The 14,627-nt window shown below is 41.8% G+C and overlaps 1 protein-coding gene across 2 annotated transcripts; it reads right to left on the reverse strand.

The window, feature by feature from the left end:
• Positions 1–8,661: 8,661 nt before the first annotated feature.
• On the reverse strand, positions 8,662–14,195 carry LOC125446307 (calcium homeostasis modulator protein 6-like). 2 transcript variants are annotated; one of them, XM_059639523.1, is made up of 3 exons: positions 13,598–14,195; positions 10,733–11,002; positions 8,662–8,906 (listed from the first exon to the last, which is right to left on the reverse strand). In XM_059639523.1, exons 1-3 carry the CDS (start codon positions 14,111–14,113, stop codon positions 8,877–8,879), a joined length of 816 nt encoding a protein of 271 aa, XP_059495506.1. In that variant the 5' UTR covers positions 14,114–14,195; the 3' UTR covers positions 8,662–8,876. The 2 variants fall into 2 exon arrangements, with proteins under 2 accessions (XP_059495506.1, XP_059495505.1); XM_059639522.1 differs by having other exon boundaries at positions 8,662–8,909.
• Between the last annotated feature and the right edge of the window lie 432 nt (positions 14,196–14,627).

Genomic DNA, 14,627 nt, shown 5'->3' on the forward strand with positions numbered 1-14,627 from the left:
TCTGATCTGGTCGAGAACTGTGGAAAGGATATTGCCTCATTTGAGTGATTCCAGAACTAGAGGACTTGTTTAATTTGAGTTAGAAGTTAGAAACCTGTCAAGGCCGAGATGAAAAATTTTTGCTTTCGTCAGAGGGTTGTGTGACTTTGGAAATCTCTGCCTCAGGAAACAGTGGAGATAGATTGGTGATAGCTGAATATTTTTAGAGTACAGGTGGACAGAGTGCTGTTAGACAGACCAGTCAAAGTTTATCAAAGGAAAGGAGAGTGCAGAATTCAGAATTCAAGCAGATTAACAATGCTCTTATTGAAGGGCAGAGCAGAGTCTATTGGCCTTATGGCCTCCCTTTGCTCTAATTTGTATGGTAGTAAGTTCAAATGTTAAAACCTCCCACTGCATGGATTATATGTTACACACTGATGCCAGATTTTGGATTTGTGGTCCACACTTCCTGGGAACTGCCATGACTCTTCCAAAGAAATGAGCTCACACACTGCTATATGGGGTAGCACAGTGGTTAGCACTGATGCCTCATAGCACCAGAGAACTGGGTTCGATTTTGCCATCAGGAGGCTGTCTGTGTTCCCATATCTTCATTTGTTTGTCCCTTTACTCCAGTTTCATCTCATAGTCTAATGATGTGCGGTTAGGTGATTGACCATGGTAAATGATCAGCCGACTTGGGGTTTGAGTTTGGTAAGATGCTCTTTTGAAGTTCGGTGTGAATTGGATGAGCTGAATGGCCTGCATGCACACTTGTGATTGTGTGATTCTATCATCCTTCCAAGGTTCTCAGAGCATTCAGTGATAGCTGCTGGGGGACAAAGAATATCGCTTCCAAGCATTTAGCTTGACACCTTTAACTGATCTTTAGTCTGACTCAGAATAAAAGCACACTTTTACTGGGGGCATAGTGTAACAGACCACAGTCTTCCTTAAGTTGGGGTTCCGGTGCCTGGTCCATACTGGCAGAGCCTTGCAGTGGAGGCCACAGCATATTTGTTTCATCATATTGGAATGCCGTGTCCTTCGCAACTGAAGCCCGCAAAGTGGCAATGACATGGAAGAAGGTGAAACAGGAAATTAAGAGAAATCTTCTCAGGAGGAAGAACATCCTGAATATCAGGCTATTCACCTGGAGGGCCATCTGAGATAGCATTGTTCTGATATGCTTTGCAGAGCCTGAGAGGCCAGAGACAGTGTCAGTGAGACCTGCTTTCAGGCTCAATGCGTAGGGTTTACATTTCATGCAATTGTTTCAGAATGTGTTGCTCATCTGGCAAACAGCCACTGCTTAGTGCAAAGGATAAATGGTGTTGAAATTGTATTTGACCTTGCTATTTTTGTAATCCATGTTCTTTTATTTTGCTGAACAAATGCCTCATTATCGATATGATTAAGATGTTTTCAGGTGACCCTACCCCTCTTGAAGTATCTGCACATGAACTGGCCTTCATGATCCTCATTGAAGTGGTACCATTGAGACAGAGCACTAACATCACAGAGTGGTAACATTAAATAGCTCTTAAGACATTGATGAAGATATGACATCTGAGTGATCCATAGTGAAGTCCCTCACAAATGTATCTATAATCACAGGAATCCCGAAGGACCTTGGTTTGACCATTCCATCATTGTTAACCCTTCTATATTTGACAGTGTGTGTATACTGTGAGGAGGCTTGGAAATGCCTGAACATCCTCTATGACAGCGTATGATGTTTCGTGCATCTTCGCTTTGCAAACATCTTTGCTGAGTAACAGTAGGCATGTGAGTTCCATGTGGCACATATCCCAAACTTAACAGAGTATTGTGCTCCTTTGAAAAGCTGATAGATAGGATAAACATTTCCCTGTTGAGATGTGTGTAATCATCAGTTAATCTGCACCCCCAATCCATAACGTAGGTGTTAGTGTGGAAAGGTGTGTGCATTGGCTGCAGTCCTCGTTGTCATGGTTCAAGGTGATTGGGCATCTGAGACTGTCTGTAGACCAAGAGTTGGTAGCTTGTGAGAGATGAGCACTACTTGGCCATTTCATCCTTGGGGCTCCAGAAGAGGCGATTGAAATCTCACCTAGGTGTGTATTAACCAGGTCCATCACTGAAAATTATATGATGAGAGACAATATACTTATAGAAGTGTTAGGTTCTTTACATTGATGTCCCCTCAGTATGTTTCCTTCCCCTCTCCCTACCATTAAGCCTAAATGCAGGTCCGATGTCTGCAGCGAGGGTGGAGGGAGTGTTCGCTGCAGATGGCCTTGCTTAGTTTGAAAATTTGGCTCGTCATTCACCATTGCTTTTGGGCGCCGGCCTTCTGGCTGTCTCCTGCCGAGATGTAGTTTCACCCTCCTTGGCTTGTACTGCTGCAGGTTTTGAGATCAAAGCTAAAGGGGAGGTCGAGATGTGGGTCATCTCTGGTATGTCCTGAGGACAAGCTCCATGAGAACAACTTCCAAGGATGCATTGCTTTCCAAGATCAAGGGTTAAGGATATATCCACAGGGCTGGAAAAGATTTTGAAATCGGAGGGGAGGAACCCAGTTGTCATCATCCACATTGCTACCATTGACATTGATAGAACTGGGAAGGAGATCCTGATCGAAGAATTTGAACAGTCAGGACCTAAATTGAAAAGATGAACAACCAAGGTAACAATCTACTTAAGATGATGACAAATGTACATGAGGTGACTGAATTCGAGCAATTAAATACATGGCCGAAATGCTAATGCAGAAGGAATGTCTTTCAATGCCTGCGCAATGAGGAATGGGTTTCTGTGCCTGGAGCTGAGAGAAATGGGTTTCATTCCCTGGGAGACTGGCACCATTCCTCGGGACAGAAGGAAATTGTTCTGATTGAATGGCCTTCAATTGAATTGTACTGAGACTTTAAGCAGGTGAATCGAATAATGATTTGATTTGATTTGATCTAAATCAATGTGTTTTATTGTTGCCACATGTGCAGAGATACAGTGAAAAATGTTGTTTTGTGTCCTATATAGACAGATCATACTACGTAAAGTGTATCAGGGTGGCAGAGTGCATGGTTATAATGCTACAGAGAGAAAGAGAGAGAGAGAGAGACATCAACATTAATATGTGATAGGTCCATTCAAAAATGTGATGACAGCCAGGAAGGAGCTGTTCTTGAACCTGAACATACATGTGTTCAAACTTATATATCATCTGCCCAATGGAAGAAGGTGGAAGAGACTATAACCAGAATGTGAGGGGGTCTTTAATTATGTTGGTTGCGTTCCTGAGGCAGTGAGAATATAGATGGAGTAAATAGATGAAAGGCTGGTTTGCATGATGGACAGTGCTGAGTTCACAACTCTCTGTAGTTTGTTGCGGCTTTGGGAAGACCAGTTGCCAAACCACATTGTGTTGCACCCAGATAAGATGCTTTCTCTGCTGCATCTAGAAAAAAATCGTAAGAGTCATTGTGCACATGCTGAATTTCCTTAACTCCCTGTGGAAGTATGAACATTGTTGTACTTTCTCGATTGCTGTGTTGACATGGGACCAGCATGGTTATTTGGTGATCTTCACTCCCAGGCACCTGTAACTCTAGACAATCTCCACCTCAACACTAATGATGCAGACAGGAGTATGAGGTTGTAGAGAGTGCTATATATGAAATCATTTGGGGGAATGGGTTCTCGAGGAGATACATCGACTAACAAAGCAAAATGCTACAACAACACTGCAGAGCAGCTATTTACTCAAACATACCTGAAAGGAGGAAGGAAAAGCAGATGTACACATATATAATTATGTACAGTTTCAGTTGTGACAATACTCCCATGTTTTTAAACTTCAAACTCCAAGTAATACACGCCAAAATCCATTTGTCTTCTTGGTTGTTTGCTGCATCTGTTGCTAACTTATGTTGTTCACTTCAGAATATCCAGATCCTGTATTGCTTCAATTTTTTTGGGCATTTCTCCATAACTGCCCTCAAGAAGGATCACTGGATCCAAAGTGTTAATTTTGATTTCCCTCCCCAGATGCTGCCAGACCAGCTGATATTTTCCAGTAGCTCCTTATTTTGTTTCTGATTTCCACCGTGTGCAGTTTTGTCAGTTTTTTAAAACTTGAGTTACGTCTAATATTGGACATGATGGATGGAGTGTTATAGATGATAAATGTGATTGAATCATGAGAGATTGAGCAAGAACTATGAGGACATCAGAAACAATTTGTTGCATCTTTTCACTCGTTCTGGTTGCAGTGAGATTCTCATTAGACAGCTACAATTTTCCTGTTAAATGTGGTCGTGCTTGTGTTACAGAGAAGGGAACGTTAAATGAAAGAAATCCCTGATATTCGCTTTATAAATAACAAGTACCAATTTAAATATTTAACCCTAATAGTGAACAAATTAACAGAACTACTAACAAACCGAACAATTCCCCCCTCCACAAAACTCCGAACTGTTCCCGAACTGAACAAATTTGCAATAAGCATAAGTCCTACTTACATAACCCAAGTAGTAAGAAAAAAAATTAAAATTTAATCCCTCAAAGCCCACATTCAATGGGTGTTCCAGAGCGCTCTGCCTTCTTCACAGCCTCCAGTCATAAATATGTTTCTTCTGCTGTTCTCAAGTCATAAACACCTTTCTTCCGCTGATTGTGCTGTCAGGAATGTTCTCTCTGTGAAGAAACCTCACTGGAAGTATAGTGGTACCTTTTATGAGCTTAGAGAGCTTAGCAATTTCTTGTCAGAACTAGATGCTTATTTTCAGATGGCAGTTTGCTGTCACATGGATTTTCAAAAACCCTCTCCTTATACACCTTGGATGACATACCAATGTTCTTACAATAGCATTAGTCGAAGAATTGTTTTAAATTCAATTGGCTTTCAATCACTGAGTTCCCAGTTTAGATTAATTGTCTGATTTCAGCTCATTGCCAAACCATCAAAACACATGTAATGTTTCCATTCACACAGCCAACTGATACATGTTTCCATTCAAGAACTGCCTGTACATCTTCAGCAATTTTTCATACATTTTTTCTGTAGAAATCTCTAATCTTAGAAAAGCACTCAATCTAGGTTCCTGCCTGATAAGTCACAAATACTTTGCACAACTTTGTAATATTTGTCCAATTACCTTTTTAACTGCATATCTTGCTTCATTCATGTGTAACTTTCTACCTTATAATAAGCCATAAGCAAACTGAATATCAAGAATTCTTGAAAAGGCATTCAGCATGAGAGCTGCCAACTTCAGGTGACCACTAGCTTTAAACAGCCTCTACCTTGGTAACCACACCAAAGCAGCTCAGGGCACCGGTCACACATGCCCAGCATCACATATATTGGTGTACAAAATGTGCCAGCCTCTAAGAACAGTCATGGCATGTTTCCAAATCAGCTATATTATTTTACCCTTTGCAATCTTACACCATGGGCCACAATGGCAGCCATCATAGCAATGTTGCAGCAAGGACACAGAGTCATATTCGTAGAAAGAGAGAGCATGGAAACAGACCCTGCGGTCGAACCAGCCATTGTCAACCATAATGCCAAACTAAACAAGTCTCACGTGCCTGTGCTTGGCCTTATCCTTCCAAACATTTCTTCTTCATGTACTTCTAAAAATCTCTTAAATGTTGTAACTGTATTCACAAGCATTACTTCCTCTGGAACTTCATTCCGCATATAAACCATGATCTGTGTAAAAAGTTGCCCCCATGTCTGTTTAAAATCTTTTTCCTATCTTCTGGGTTTGATTCCACCTTCGGGCATCTGTCTGTGTGGGAGTTTGCACATTATTCCAGCGGATGTGTGGGTTTCCTCCCACAGTCCAAATATGTGCAGGTTGGGCGTGCTGGCCACGCTAAATCACCCACACTACCCAGGGATGTGCAGGCTAGGTAGGTTATCCATGGTAAATGTAGGGTTGCAGGGAGAGGGTAAGGTGGTGGGCTGCTCTTCGGAGGTGCAATATGGACTCAACGGGTTGAATGACCTGCTTCGACACAGTAGGAATTCTATAATCCTTTGAAATGAAGAAACTGAAATGAATAAAGATTTAAGGGAAAGCTGAACAAAGACAGCAGAGATAAAGAAAGTGGGAGGCATAATTACAGCATTGATGAAGATGGCTGTGAGGAGGCCTACGGGGACCGTAAGCACGAGCAGAGATTAGAGGGGATGAGTAGCATTTATTCAAATATAGGCATCACTATCTGGACCAGTATTTACAGCTCATCCCTGATTACTCCATAACCTCAATGTTTTGCTGGGGTGAGCTCAGTGAGCAGTTAACAGCCAACCACATTGCTGTGAATATGGATTCACATGTCAAATAGACAAGGTGAGGATGGCAAATTTTCTTGCTTAAAGGGCATTTATGAACCAGATGGGCTTTTGTTTACCACAATCCACACTGATTACGTGGATACCATTAGATCAACTTTCTTCTAATTCCAGATTTTTGTTGATTGAAATAATAATTTTACCATCTGTTGTGGTGGGATTTAAACTCGTGATTCCAGAAAATTAACCAAGTGATGTGGAATATTACCTTTCAACCACTGCCTGCTTCAGTTGCTGTACTATCATACCACAGCAAGATTGTAAACCACTCAGTGAGTTATCTAAACTTCCTTCCTTTCACAGCTCCCGACTTTCTGACTCCGGGTCTACAGACAACCCACGCCTAGGTCATCCTGTCTGAGGACCAAACCATTCTGAGACTCGTGGCCCGAGGGTCTGCTAACAGAAAAGGAAATATAATAGAGGCCTGAGGCAGAATACTAGACCCTGTCACTGTTTTTGAAAGTGACTGCTTTGAAATCACCTCTCCAGCATTGTCAGCTCTCATTCTGAGGGTGAAGCCTCGTAGAATTGGGATATTTTTGAACTGTGCAGCTGGACAGTTATCCTTTTATAATGTGGACAACATGGGTCCATCTATATACTTTCACCCATATTTTGATTGACAGGCTATTTCCGATATTCCAACCAAGACCATTAGATGTGGGAAAATTTCGCTGTCACTCCTCTGGGTTAAAGGTCAGAGACAAATACATCTCATAATCCTATGACTGACTGGCCAACTGCAAATTGCTCAGCATTGGTTGAACTCAGAGCTTCTACAGATTGTGCTAATGGTTTCCAACCCTGCAGGGTTACACTGGAGTTTGTAGTAACACAATCAAAATCCAGGATACCATCAATCTCCAGGACACACCTGTGGGCAAATAGTTGGATAAAATCTCTCGGGAGATTAGGCAAAATCAGTAACGAAAGCAGAAATTGCTGAAGAAATTCAGCATGTCTGGCAACATTTATGGAGACAGTCAATGCTTTAAGTCCGGTGACCCTACTTCATAATTCAAAGTGTATTTGACTAATAGTCATAAATTGTCCGATTGTGTAATTAGCTGCATTCCATGAAGATGACTATGTTGGGAAAACAGAGGCTGTAGTTTGGGTTTGAGATGATTGGAAACTGACTGAGCACGATGTTCAATATGGCAACATGAATGTGTCCAGAGATGGAGATGTGCATAACTCAGATATACTGCTTTAACTCAGCCACTGGTGTGAAATTCCTGGGTCTGAAACAGTTAAATAGAGGATTTTTAGAATTAGAACTGTACAACTCAGCTACTAAACACAGATCCTCTGTTACTCCATTCTTACGGACTCACTCTCCTGGTACAAGTGGATAAAATGTCAGTGCAATTGTCAATACATTGCAACTTCAGCGTAACAAAATGCCGGGTTGGAGGTTCCTACAAAATGAAAAATAAACAAAAGAATTGTGCGAGAATCATTAGGATGCAGGGACAAAGGGAATTAATATAAAAGAAAAATACAGGAAAGGAAAGCTCCAGGGGGTTTGTTGTGTTCACTCGTGAGATGTGAGCATCACTAGTTGGCCAGCATTTCATTGATCATCCCCAGTTTCCCTTGAGAAGGTGAAAATGAGATGCATTCTTGAACCACTGCAGTCCACATTAAAATTAAGTGTGAAGTTAAAAGTACCAGGAGTGTGGCGAGAACCATTGCCAAGTTGAACACCAAATGCAAGAACATGATAAAGGGCTGCAGCAGATGACCTAATACAGAGGGAGATAAAAAAAAGCAAAATGGCAAAATAAAATGCGAGTTCAAAAAGCGGCATTGAACAGAATTCAAATTGAATTTAAAATAAATTTAAGTGAAAAAGAGGCAATTAAAGGGTAAATTCGTAGTGAATTATTTGGAACACATAATATTCATGAATGACAATAGTAGATAGTTCTTCTAGACTTCTAAAATTCCGTAAATCCGACGTTTCTCCTTCTCGGTTAAGCTGCTGACGCAATACAGTTTGTACCATTTTTTCACCTCACGAAGTACAAATTTGCTGCCCTTTTTCATTTAGATTCGGCGCTTAACCGTGGGGCAATTTCATATTTCCTCCACCAAGCCTGGATGATTTGCCAATTCCCTCTCATCTTTCCTTTCATGTAGATTGGAGCAGATGATGGAAAATTCAAAGCCGGTGTGGCTCACCTGGCTGTTGATATCCCGCAGAGTGAAGTGTTAATGACAGTCTGCTATTTTGTTTTGTATCTGTTGGCTTTCTGACCGCAATCAGAACCCATTCAGTCTCAGTTACGCTGACGTGCTGTTTTATTTGCCTAAAAGCCTTTATTTATTTAATCAGACATCAGATGTCACATGAATATGGTGATCTCTTGGGCTAAAGAAAGGTATTTATACAAACACACCAGTAATTAACAATTAGTAAAAGTCGAGTACATATTTTCACTTCCATTCCACACGGGAGGTCTACTGCATTCGGCCCCACCTCCAACAATAGCTGTGATTTAACGTTCCTCTTGGTATGATCCTTTTTGTTTGCTGACTATTGTGCTGTGGAGGGGTCCTGGGAAACCTGCTGGAAAAATGCAGTCACATGCATTAATATGTGAGCTCTAGCAGTCCTGAGCAATGAGACCAGGGAACCCCTGAAATTAGGGCTGCAGGAGTCTCTGCCCCTCCAATATCAGACTCCCTTCACATCATGTGCTATAATTGTGCAATGCTAAGCAATTACTAATCAGATTTTAGTCCATTGCGCACTGCTGGAGAATAAAAATGATGTGAAGCAGTCCAGTATTTTAGGGGATTTTGATATAGGAAGTAGCTGCCTGCTGTGTGGTCATGTGGGTTGGCCAGCTCAGTTAGAACCTCAGAAGTGAAATAGCATGGCAGAGGGGAATTGGCCCATCTTGTCCATGCTGACCCAAAGACACTCAGATGTCCTTTCTAATTCAGCCTTCCTTCACATGGACCACAGATCAGCAGTTTACAGCACTTAAGGTGCAGATCCAGGTGCATTTTAGAAGAGTTCAGGGCCTACTACCAACTCAAGCAGCCAATGCCAGATACCTGAAATCTTCTGCCTAAAAAAATAGTTTTTCCTCACATCCCCTCTGTTTGTTCTGCCACTTAGCTTGAATCTATGAGCTGTGGTTTTTGAACTGTCTGTGAGCTGAGCAACTGGATTGTGATACAGAGTGATGCCAACAACGTGGGTTCAGTACCTGCACTGGATGAGGTTACCTTGAAGGATGCTCCTTCACAACCTTGTCCTTGCCTGAGGCATGGTCACCTTCAGGTTAAACTCACCACCAATTGTCTCTTGCTCTCCAATGCAACTCTGGCAAATTTCCCTGAGAGATAGAGGCTCTGTTCGATGTGGCTTACATTAAGAGGGTACGTGGAAGAGGTGAAAGAGAAGCTACACTACTGAATCGATCACCTAATCAGCAATGAATTTCCAGAAGCACACCAGGTCACCAAACTCAGTTGAATAATCGTGCATGCAAACTAGTATTCATCGTCTCGAGTTCAGTCAGACTTCTGACTTCAGATTGATAGCTTTGTTAATAAATCGGCAATTAGTTTTGTGACTGTGCCATTTGATCATTTCATGGCTTTTTTTTGTCAAAATGGACAACTAATGAGGTCAATATTCATCGAGTGCATCATTGTTAAGAAGTGGAATAGTGTTGATTCCTGCCAATGCTTGTGGTAATAATTTATAATAATTCATAATTCCTGTGCCCTGGAAAGCATGCATCATTGGAAGAATTAAATGATTATGTCAAAATGTATTTGTCTCATGTGATATTCCTTAAAAAAGATGCCAGCTCCATCTCAAATAAACACCGCTCTACTTTGTGATCGACTCTTCTGCTGATCCATGGCTTCAGACGACATTACAGTCTGTGATGGAGTTGTAACATATTTAATAGAAAACTCATCGAGAAACTCAGCAGGACTAGCAGTACTTGAGAAGAGACAAACAGAGTTAATGTCTGAGTTCGATATGATTCTTCCTTGGAACTCTACCCTCAGATGTTTCGCTTCTCACTTTTTTTTAAATTTTGCATTTCCAACATCTGGTTTTCATCTTAATATATTTGGTGCCTTGAGAAGAAACCTTCTGATCTTTGTTCTCAGCAAGTCCTCAATCTCGCTGTTCATCCTGCCAGATTTAACAATCACTTGAGAGAACATTTAGAGAGGCAGTGAATATTCAATTCTATTTCACCTTTCAACAGAATTGAATATCAAGAGAGCAATTTAAAGGCATCCCTTGCAAATCCATCCAAGATAAACTTCTACCTTCAGCTTTGAAAGCTACATTTAAATGCATTCACCATATCTGCACTCGGCTCACCATAATACTTCCTGATATTGCATAACATTTACCTGGGAATTCATATTTATGTTTTCATGACTGGGCGCTGGTTGAAATTGAACATCTTTTGGGAATAGCTTCAACATCATATTTTTGCACGTTTCTTTTGCAGCTTCGGTTGCTTCGGTTTTCGATTTTTCCCTCAACAACTTCGCTTCCACTTTTTCATGTTTGCAATCATATTTAAACATGTATTTCTTCTTCCAGCTGGAATAGCATTGAAGAAAGTAGAGGACTGCGAACACAGTCAACAATATGACCAGTGCAAGGCCTCCGATGAGCTGTTAAGGTATGGGTGGAGATATAAGAAATTCAATTAAACAACGATGCATGGAATCGTGGAAGAAGGAGACACAAGAAGAATCCTGTCTGTTTCGGAAATAGTCCCACTGCTATGCTGTATCATTGCTCTCTGCTTCTCCCACTGTTTCCTGATCCTTCTGAAGGTAGAAGAATTTCTCCATATTTACTTCTCCTTCATGATTTTGGAAAAAAACATAGAAACTAGGAGCAAGAGCAGACCATTCATCCCTTCAAGTTTGCTCTATCATTCAATATGATCATGGCTGATTACCCAACTCAGTAGCCTGTTAACAAAATGTGAGGCTGGATGAACACAGCAGGCCAAGCAGCATCTCAGGAGCACAAAAGCTGACGTTTCGGGCCTAGAGGGTCTAGGCCCGAAACGTCAGCTTTTGTGCTCCTGAGATGCTGCTTGGCCTGCTGTGTTCATCCAGCCTCACATTTTATTATCTTGGAATTCTCCAGCATCTGCAGTTCCCATTATCTCAGTAGCCTGTTCCTGCTTTTTCCACAAGTCCTTCGATTCCTTTAGCCCTAAGTACTATTCAAACCTATTCTTGAAAACATTCAATATTTTTGCTTCAATCACTTTCTGCGCAAAGTATTCCACAGGCTCATCATTCTCAGTCCTTAATGGCCTACTTCATAACGTTAGGCTGTCACCACTGGTTCTGACTGTCTGGTCATCAGAAATATCCTTCCTGCATTTATCCGTCTCGTCCTGTTAGAATTCTATGGGTTTCTTTAAGAATGCCCCTCATTCGTCTAAACTCCAGTGAATATCGTCCTAACTGATCCAGTTTTTCTTCCTGGTCTGGTAAATCCCTACTTAGCCAGAATATCCTTCCCTCAGATAAGGAGACCAAAACAGTGTAGCACACTCAAGATGTCGCCTTACCAAGACACTGTATGATTGCAGCAAGGCATCCCTATTGCTCTATTCCAGTTCACCCACTATGAAAATCACATCTCATTTGCCATCTTCACTGCATGCTGCACCTACATGCTTATATTCGATCAAATACCCCTTAGCCTATTTTACTATATAGTAAGCATTCCTAACTTACCAGTTGTCTCCAGACTACTAACATTCATTAGTAGAACATTTACTTGCATTTAGATGTCTACTTACCATCGCATAGTGTACAAGACAAGGCAAGATGCTGGACAGTAGGATTTGAAATGTTCAGTGCTTGTTTTTGACTGGCACAGATTTGATGGCCTATATGGCCCTTTTCAGTCCTGTAGATCTCTATGACTCCCTACGTTGTCTGGATAGACGCGTTTGCAACCTCACGACAAGCTGATATCCTTCCCAAAGTTAGTGCGCAGAATGAACTGCTACCTCCTGTTATACCTGTTTTGTGTCCCTCCCTTTCTTACCCCAATCATCCCCTCAAGCCTAATATCTCCTGCATTTTCTCTTCTTTCAATCTTGGTATGCTGCACCTCACGTTGCCTCCACTGTCAGTGAGTTTTTGACCATCTTCCCGAATATCTGGGCTACTATGTTTCTCCTATGTACCTTTGTGTCGTTCATACTGTCAACAGCTTACAGTTTACCCCAGCTCAATTCAGATTTTCAACTGAGAAGGATCTCAGGTGAAGTATTCAGTTGTTACCTTAATGGAGCTAATCTGCGGTCCTTTGCCTTGGGAGGGAGAGAAAATTCTAAGGCACAAGGGAGGCATCAGTTGATCGTCCCTGGAATCTAGGAGGTTATGTGTTGGTTCAAACTGCATGAGGAACTGAGAGCAAATGGTGATAAACTATTCCGATTGGGTGAGCTGCCTTGGAGTATGTGGTCTTAAGCTTCAAACTAGAAAGCTCAAAGGTGAGCTGTTGTTACAAAATATTGATACAGAAAGGGCAGTACGGTGGCTCAGTGGTTAGCACTGCAGCCTCACAGCACCAGGGACCCAGGTTTGATTCCAACCTCAGCGACTGTGCGGAGATTATATGTTCTCCCCATGTCTGTGCAGGTTTCCTCAGGGTGCTCCAGTTTCCTCCAACAGTCCAAAGATGTGCAGGCTAGGTGGATCGGCCATGCTAAATTGCCCATAGTGTTCAGGGGTGTGTGGGTTATAGGGGGATGGGTCTGGGTGGAATACTTCAAGGGGCGGTGTGGACTTGTTGTGCTGAAAGGCCTGTTTCCACACTGTAGGGAATCTTAAAAAAAAGTTTGGAAGTTTTGTTACAATTTCAATCTGCTGTTAGTATAAGATTGAGGGATGCAAAAGGTATTTTGAGGTTTGAGGAAAAGGTAGCTCTATAAAAACAAAAGTTACCATTGCCAAAATTTCTCATCAAAGATAACTAATCTGAGAGTTACCAGAGGTCAGGTGAGGGGAGAGATTGAGAATCCTTCACATTAACCGCAGCCAGTACAGGAATTGAACCCACACTGTTGGTACAATTCTGCCATACAAGCTAGCTGCCTGGCCAACTGCAGTAACCAGTCTCTGAACAGCAGGTAGTTACATGGAGTTTAGCTACAGTTCAGACGTACTCAAAATAAATGTAGAACAGTCTCTCTTTACACACTACAGTGGCCATTTAAATGAACTGCTTACTTGTGATTCAATGCAGAGGCTTTGTAGAATTTCACAGGGATTGTCATTGCATTTCCACCCGCATGCAGTTTCGTTTTTCCCGATTAACTCGAAACAGGCGTAATAGTTGCCATTCAGGAAGAGTAGAACAATCCATATTATTGCTGGAATTGAAGCTTTAAACACAGTCAACAGGATGAATAAAGACGGGGGTGGACAGTACTGTATCTTCTGCTTGCTCCACCCTAAACGGCACCAATTCTGTAAATAACTTTGTACCAATAGACCAACGATGAACAGTGACAGTGCAGGGAGAACAAACACTACTAAGATGTAGCGGGTGTTTGATTGCAAATCACATGGACATTGGATCTCATTCTCCAGTCGACGTTCCACTTCATAAAGGATTAGAAGCAGTAAGAAATTGCCCAAAAACTGAAGTAGTCCTGATTTGGCATTCGGAAAACTGTCTTTGAGTTTCTCAAAATGTTCCATCTTCCACAGCATTGTATCACAAGATTCAGACAACTGGCTCATGCAGCTGCAGTAACTGAAATTCACCGTTAAGTTGTTGGAAGCTGATTGTAGCGCAAGGTTGCAACTTTTATGATTAGCAGGATCTGATGTGAAAGCAGAAGTTTATTTGTGGAGAGAAAATCGGGAAAAAAAAAGCCGTCTGCTGACGACCACATAAACCCAGGCGCTGACTGATGGAAATTGCAAGCTGCCCATTTCCTCTTTCTTGGCTGGACAGCAGGGCACACTTCTCCTTGCAACCTTCAGTCTTTCATTTCTCTTTTGTCTCTTATTCTTCCTTCGTTCCCGCATTTCTCAGAAGGTGGAATCACCTCCTCGTGCTTTTCCTGTTTGTTTCCAACTTGGATACAACCATGCAGTTCTTGCTCTGGTGAGCAGCATGTGTTAGACTAAAACTGCAGGTACCCTCCATTATAGTAACTTGCTACTTCTGTGCTCACTAGACTTACATATCGCTCAGCATTCTGTAAAGCCAATCCCTTTTAGCTGAGCTTGTTGATCTTGGGCTTGACAA

Source organism: Stegostoma tigrinum, chromosome 34, assembly GCF_030684315.1.
Source record: "Stegostoma tigrinum isolate sSteTig4 chromosome 34, sSteTig4.hap1, whole genome shotgun sequence".
Classification (NCBI taxonomy): Eukaryota; Metazoa; Chordata; class Chondrichthyes; order Orectolobiformes; family Stegostomatidae; genus Stegostoma; species Stegostoma tigrinum.

What these genes read in the sequence shown, in the direction of transcription:
- LOC125446307 (XM_059639522.1), bottom strand. Translation starts at nt 14,113, where the DNA reads ATGAGCCAGTTGTCTGAATCTTGTGATACAATGCTGTGGAAGATGGAA. An exon ending in GCCTCTGCATTGAATCACAA is followed by an intron (nt 11,003 to 13,597) that starts GTAAGCAGTTCA and finishes ATACCTTAACAG; the next exon opens with CTCATCGGAGGCCTTGCACT. An exon ending in ACATAAATATGAATTCCCAG is followed by an intron (nt 8,910 to 10,732) that starts GTAAATGTTATG and finishes GCATTTTTCCAG; the next exon opens with CAGGTTTCCCAGGACCCCTC.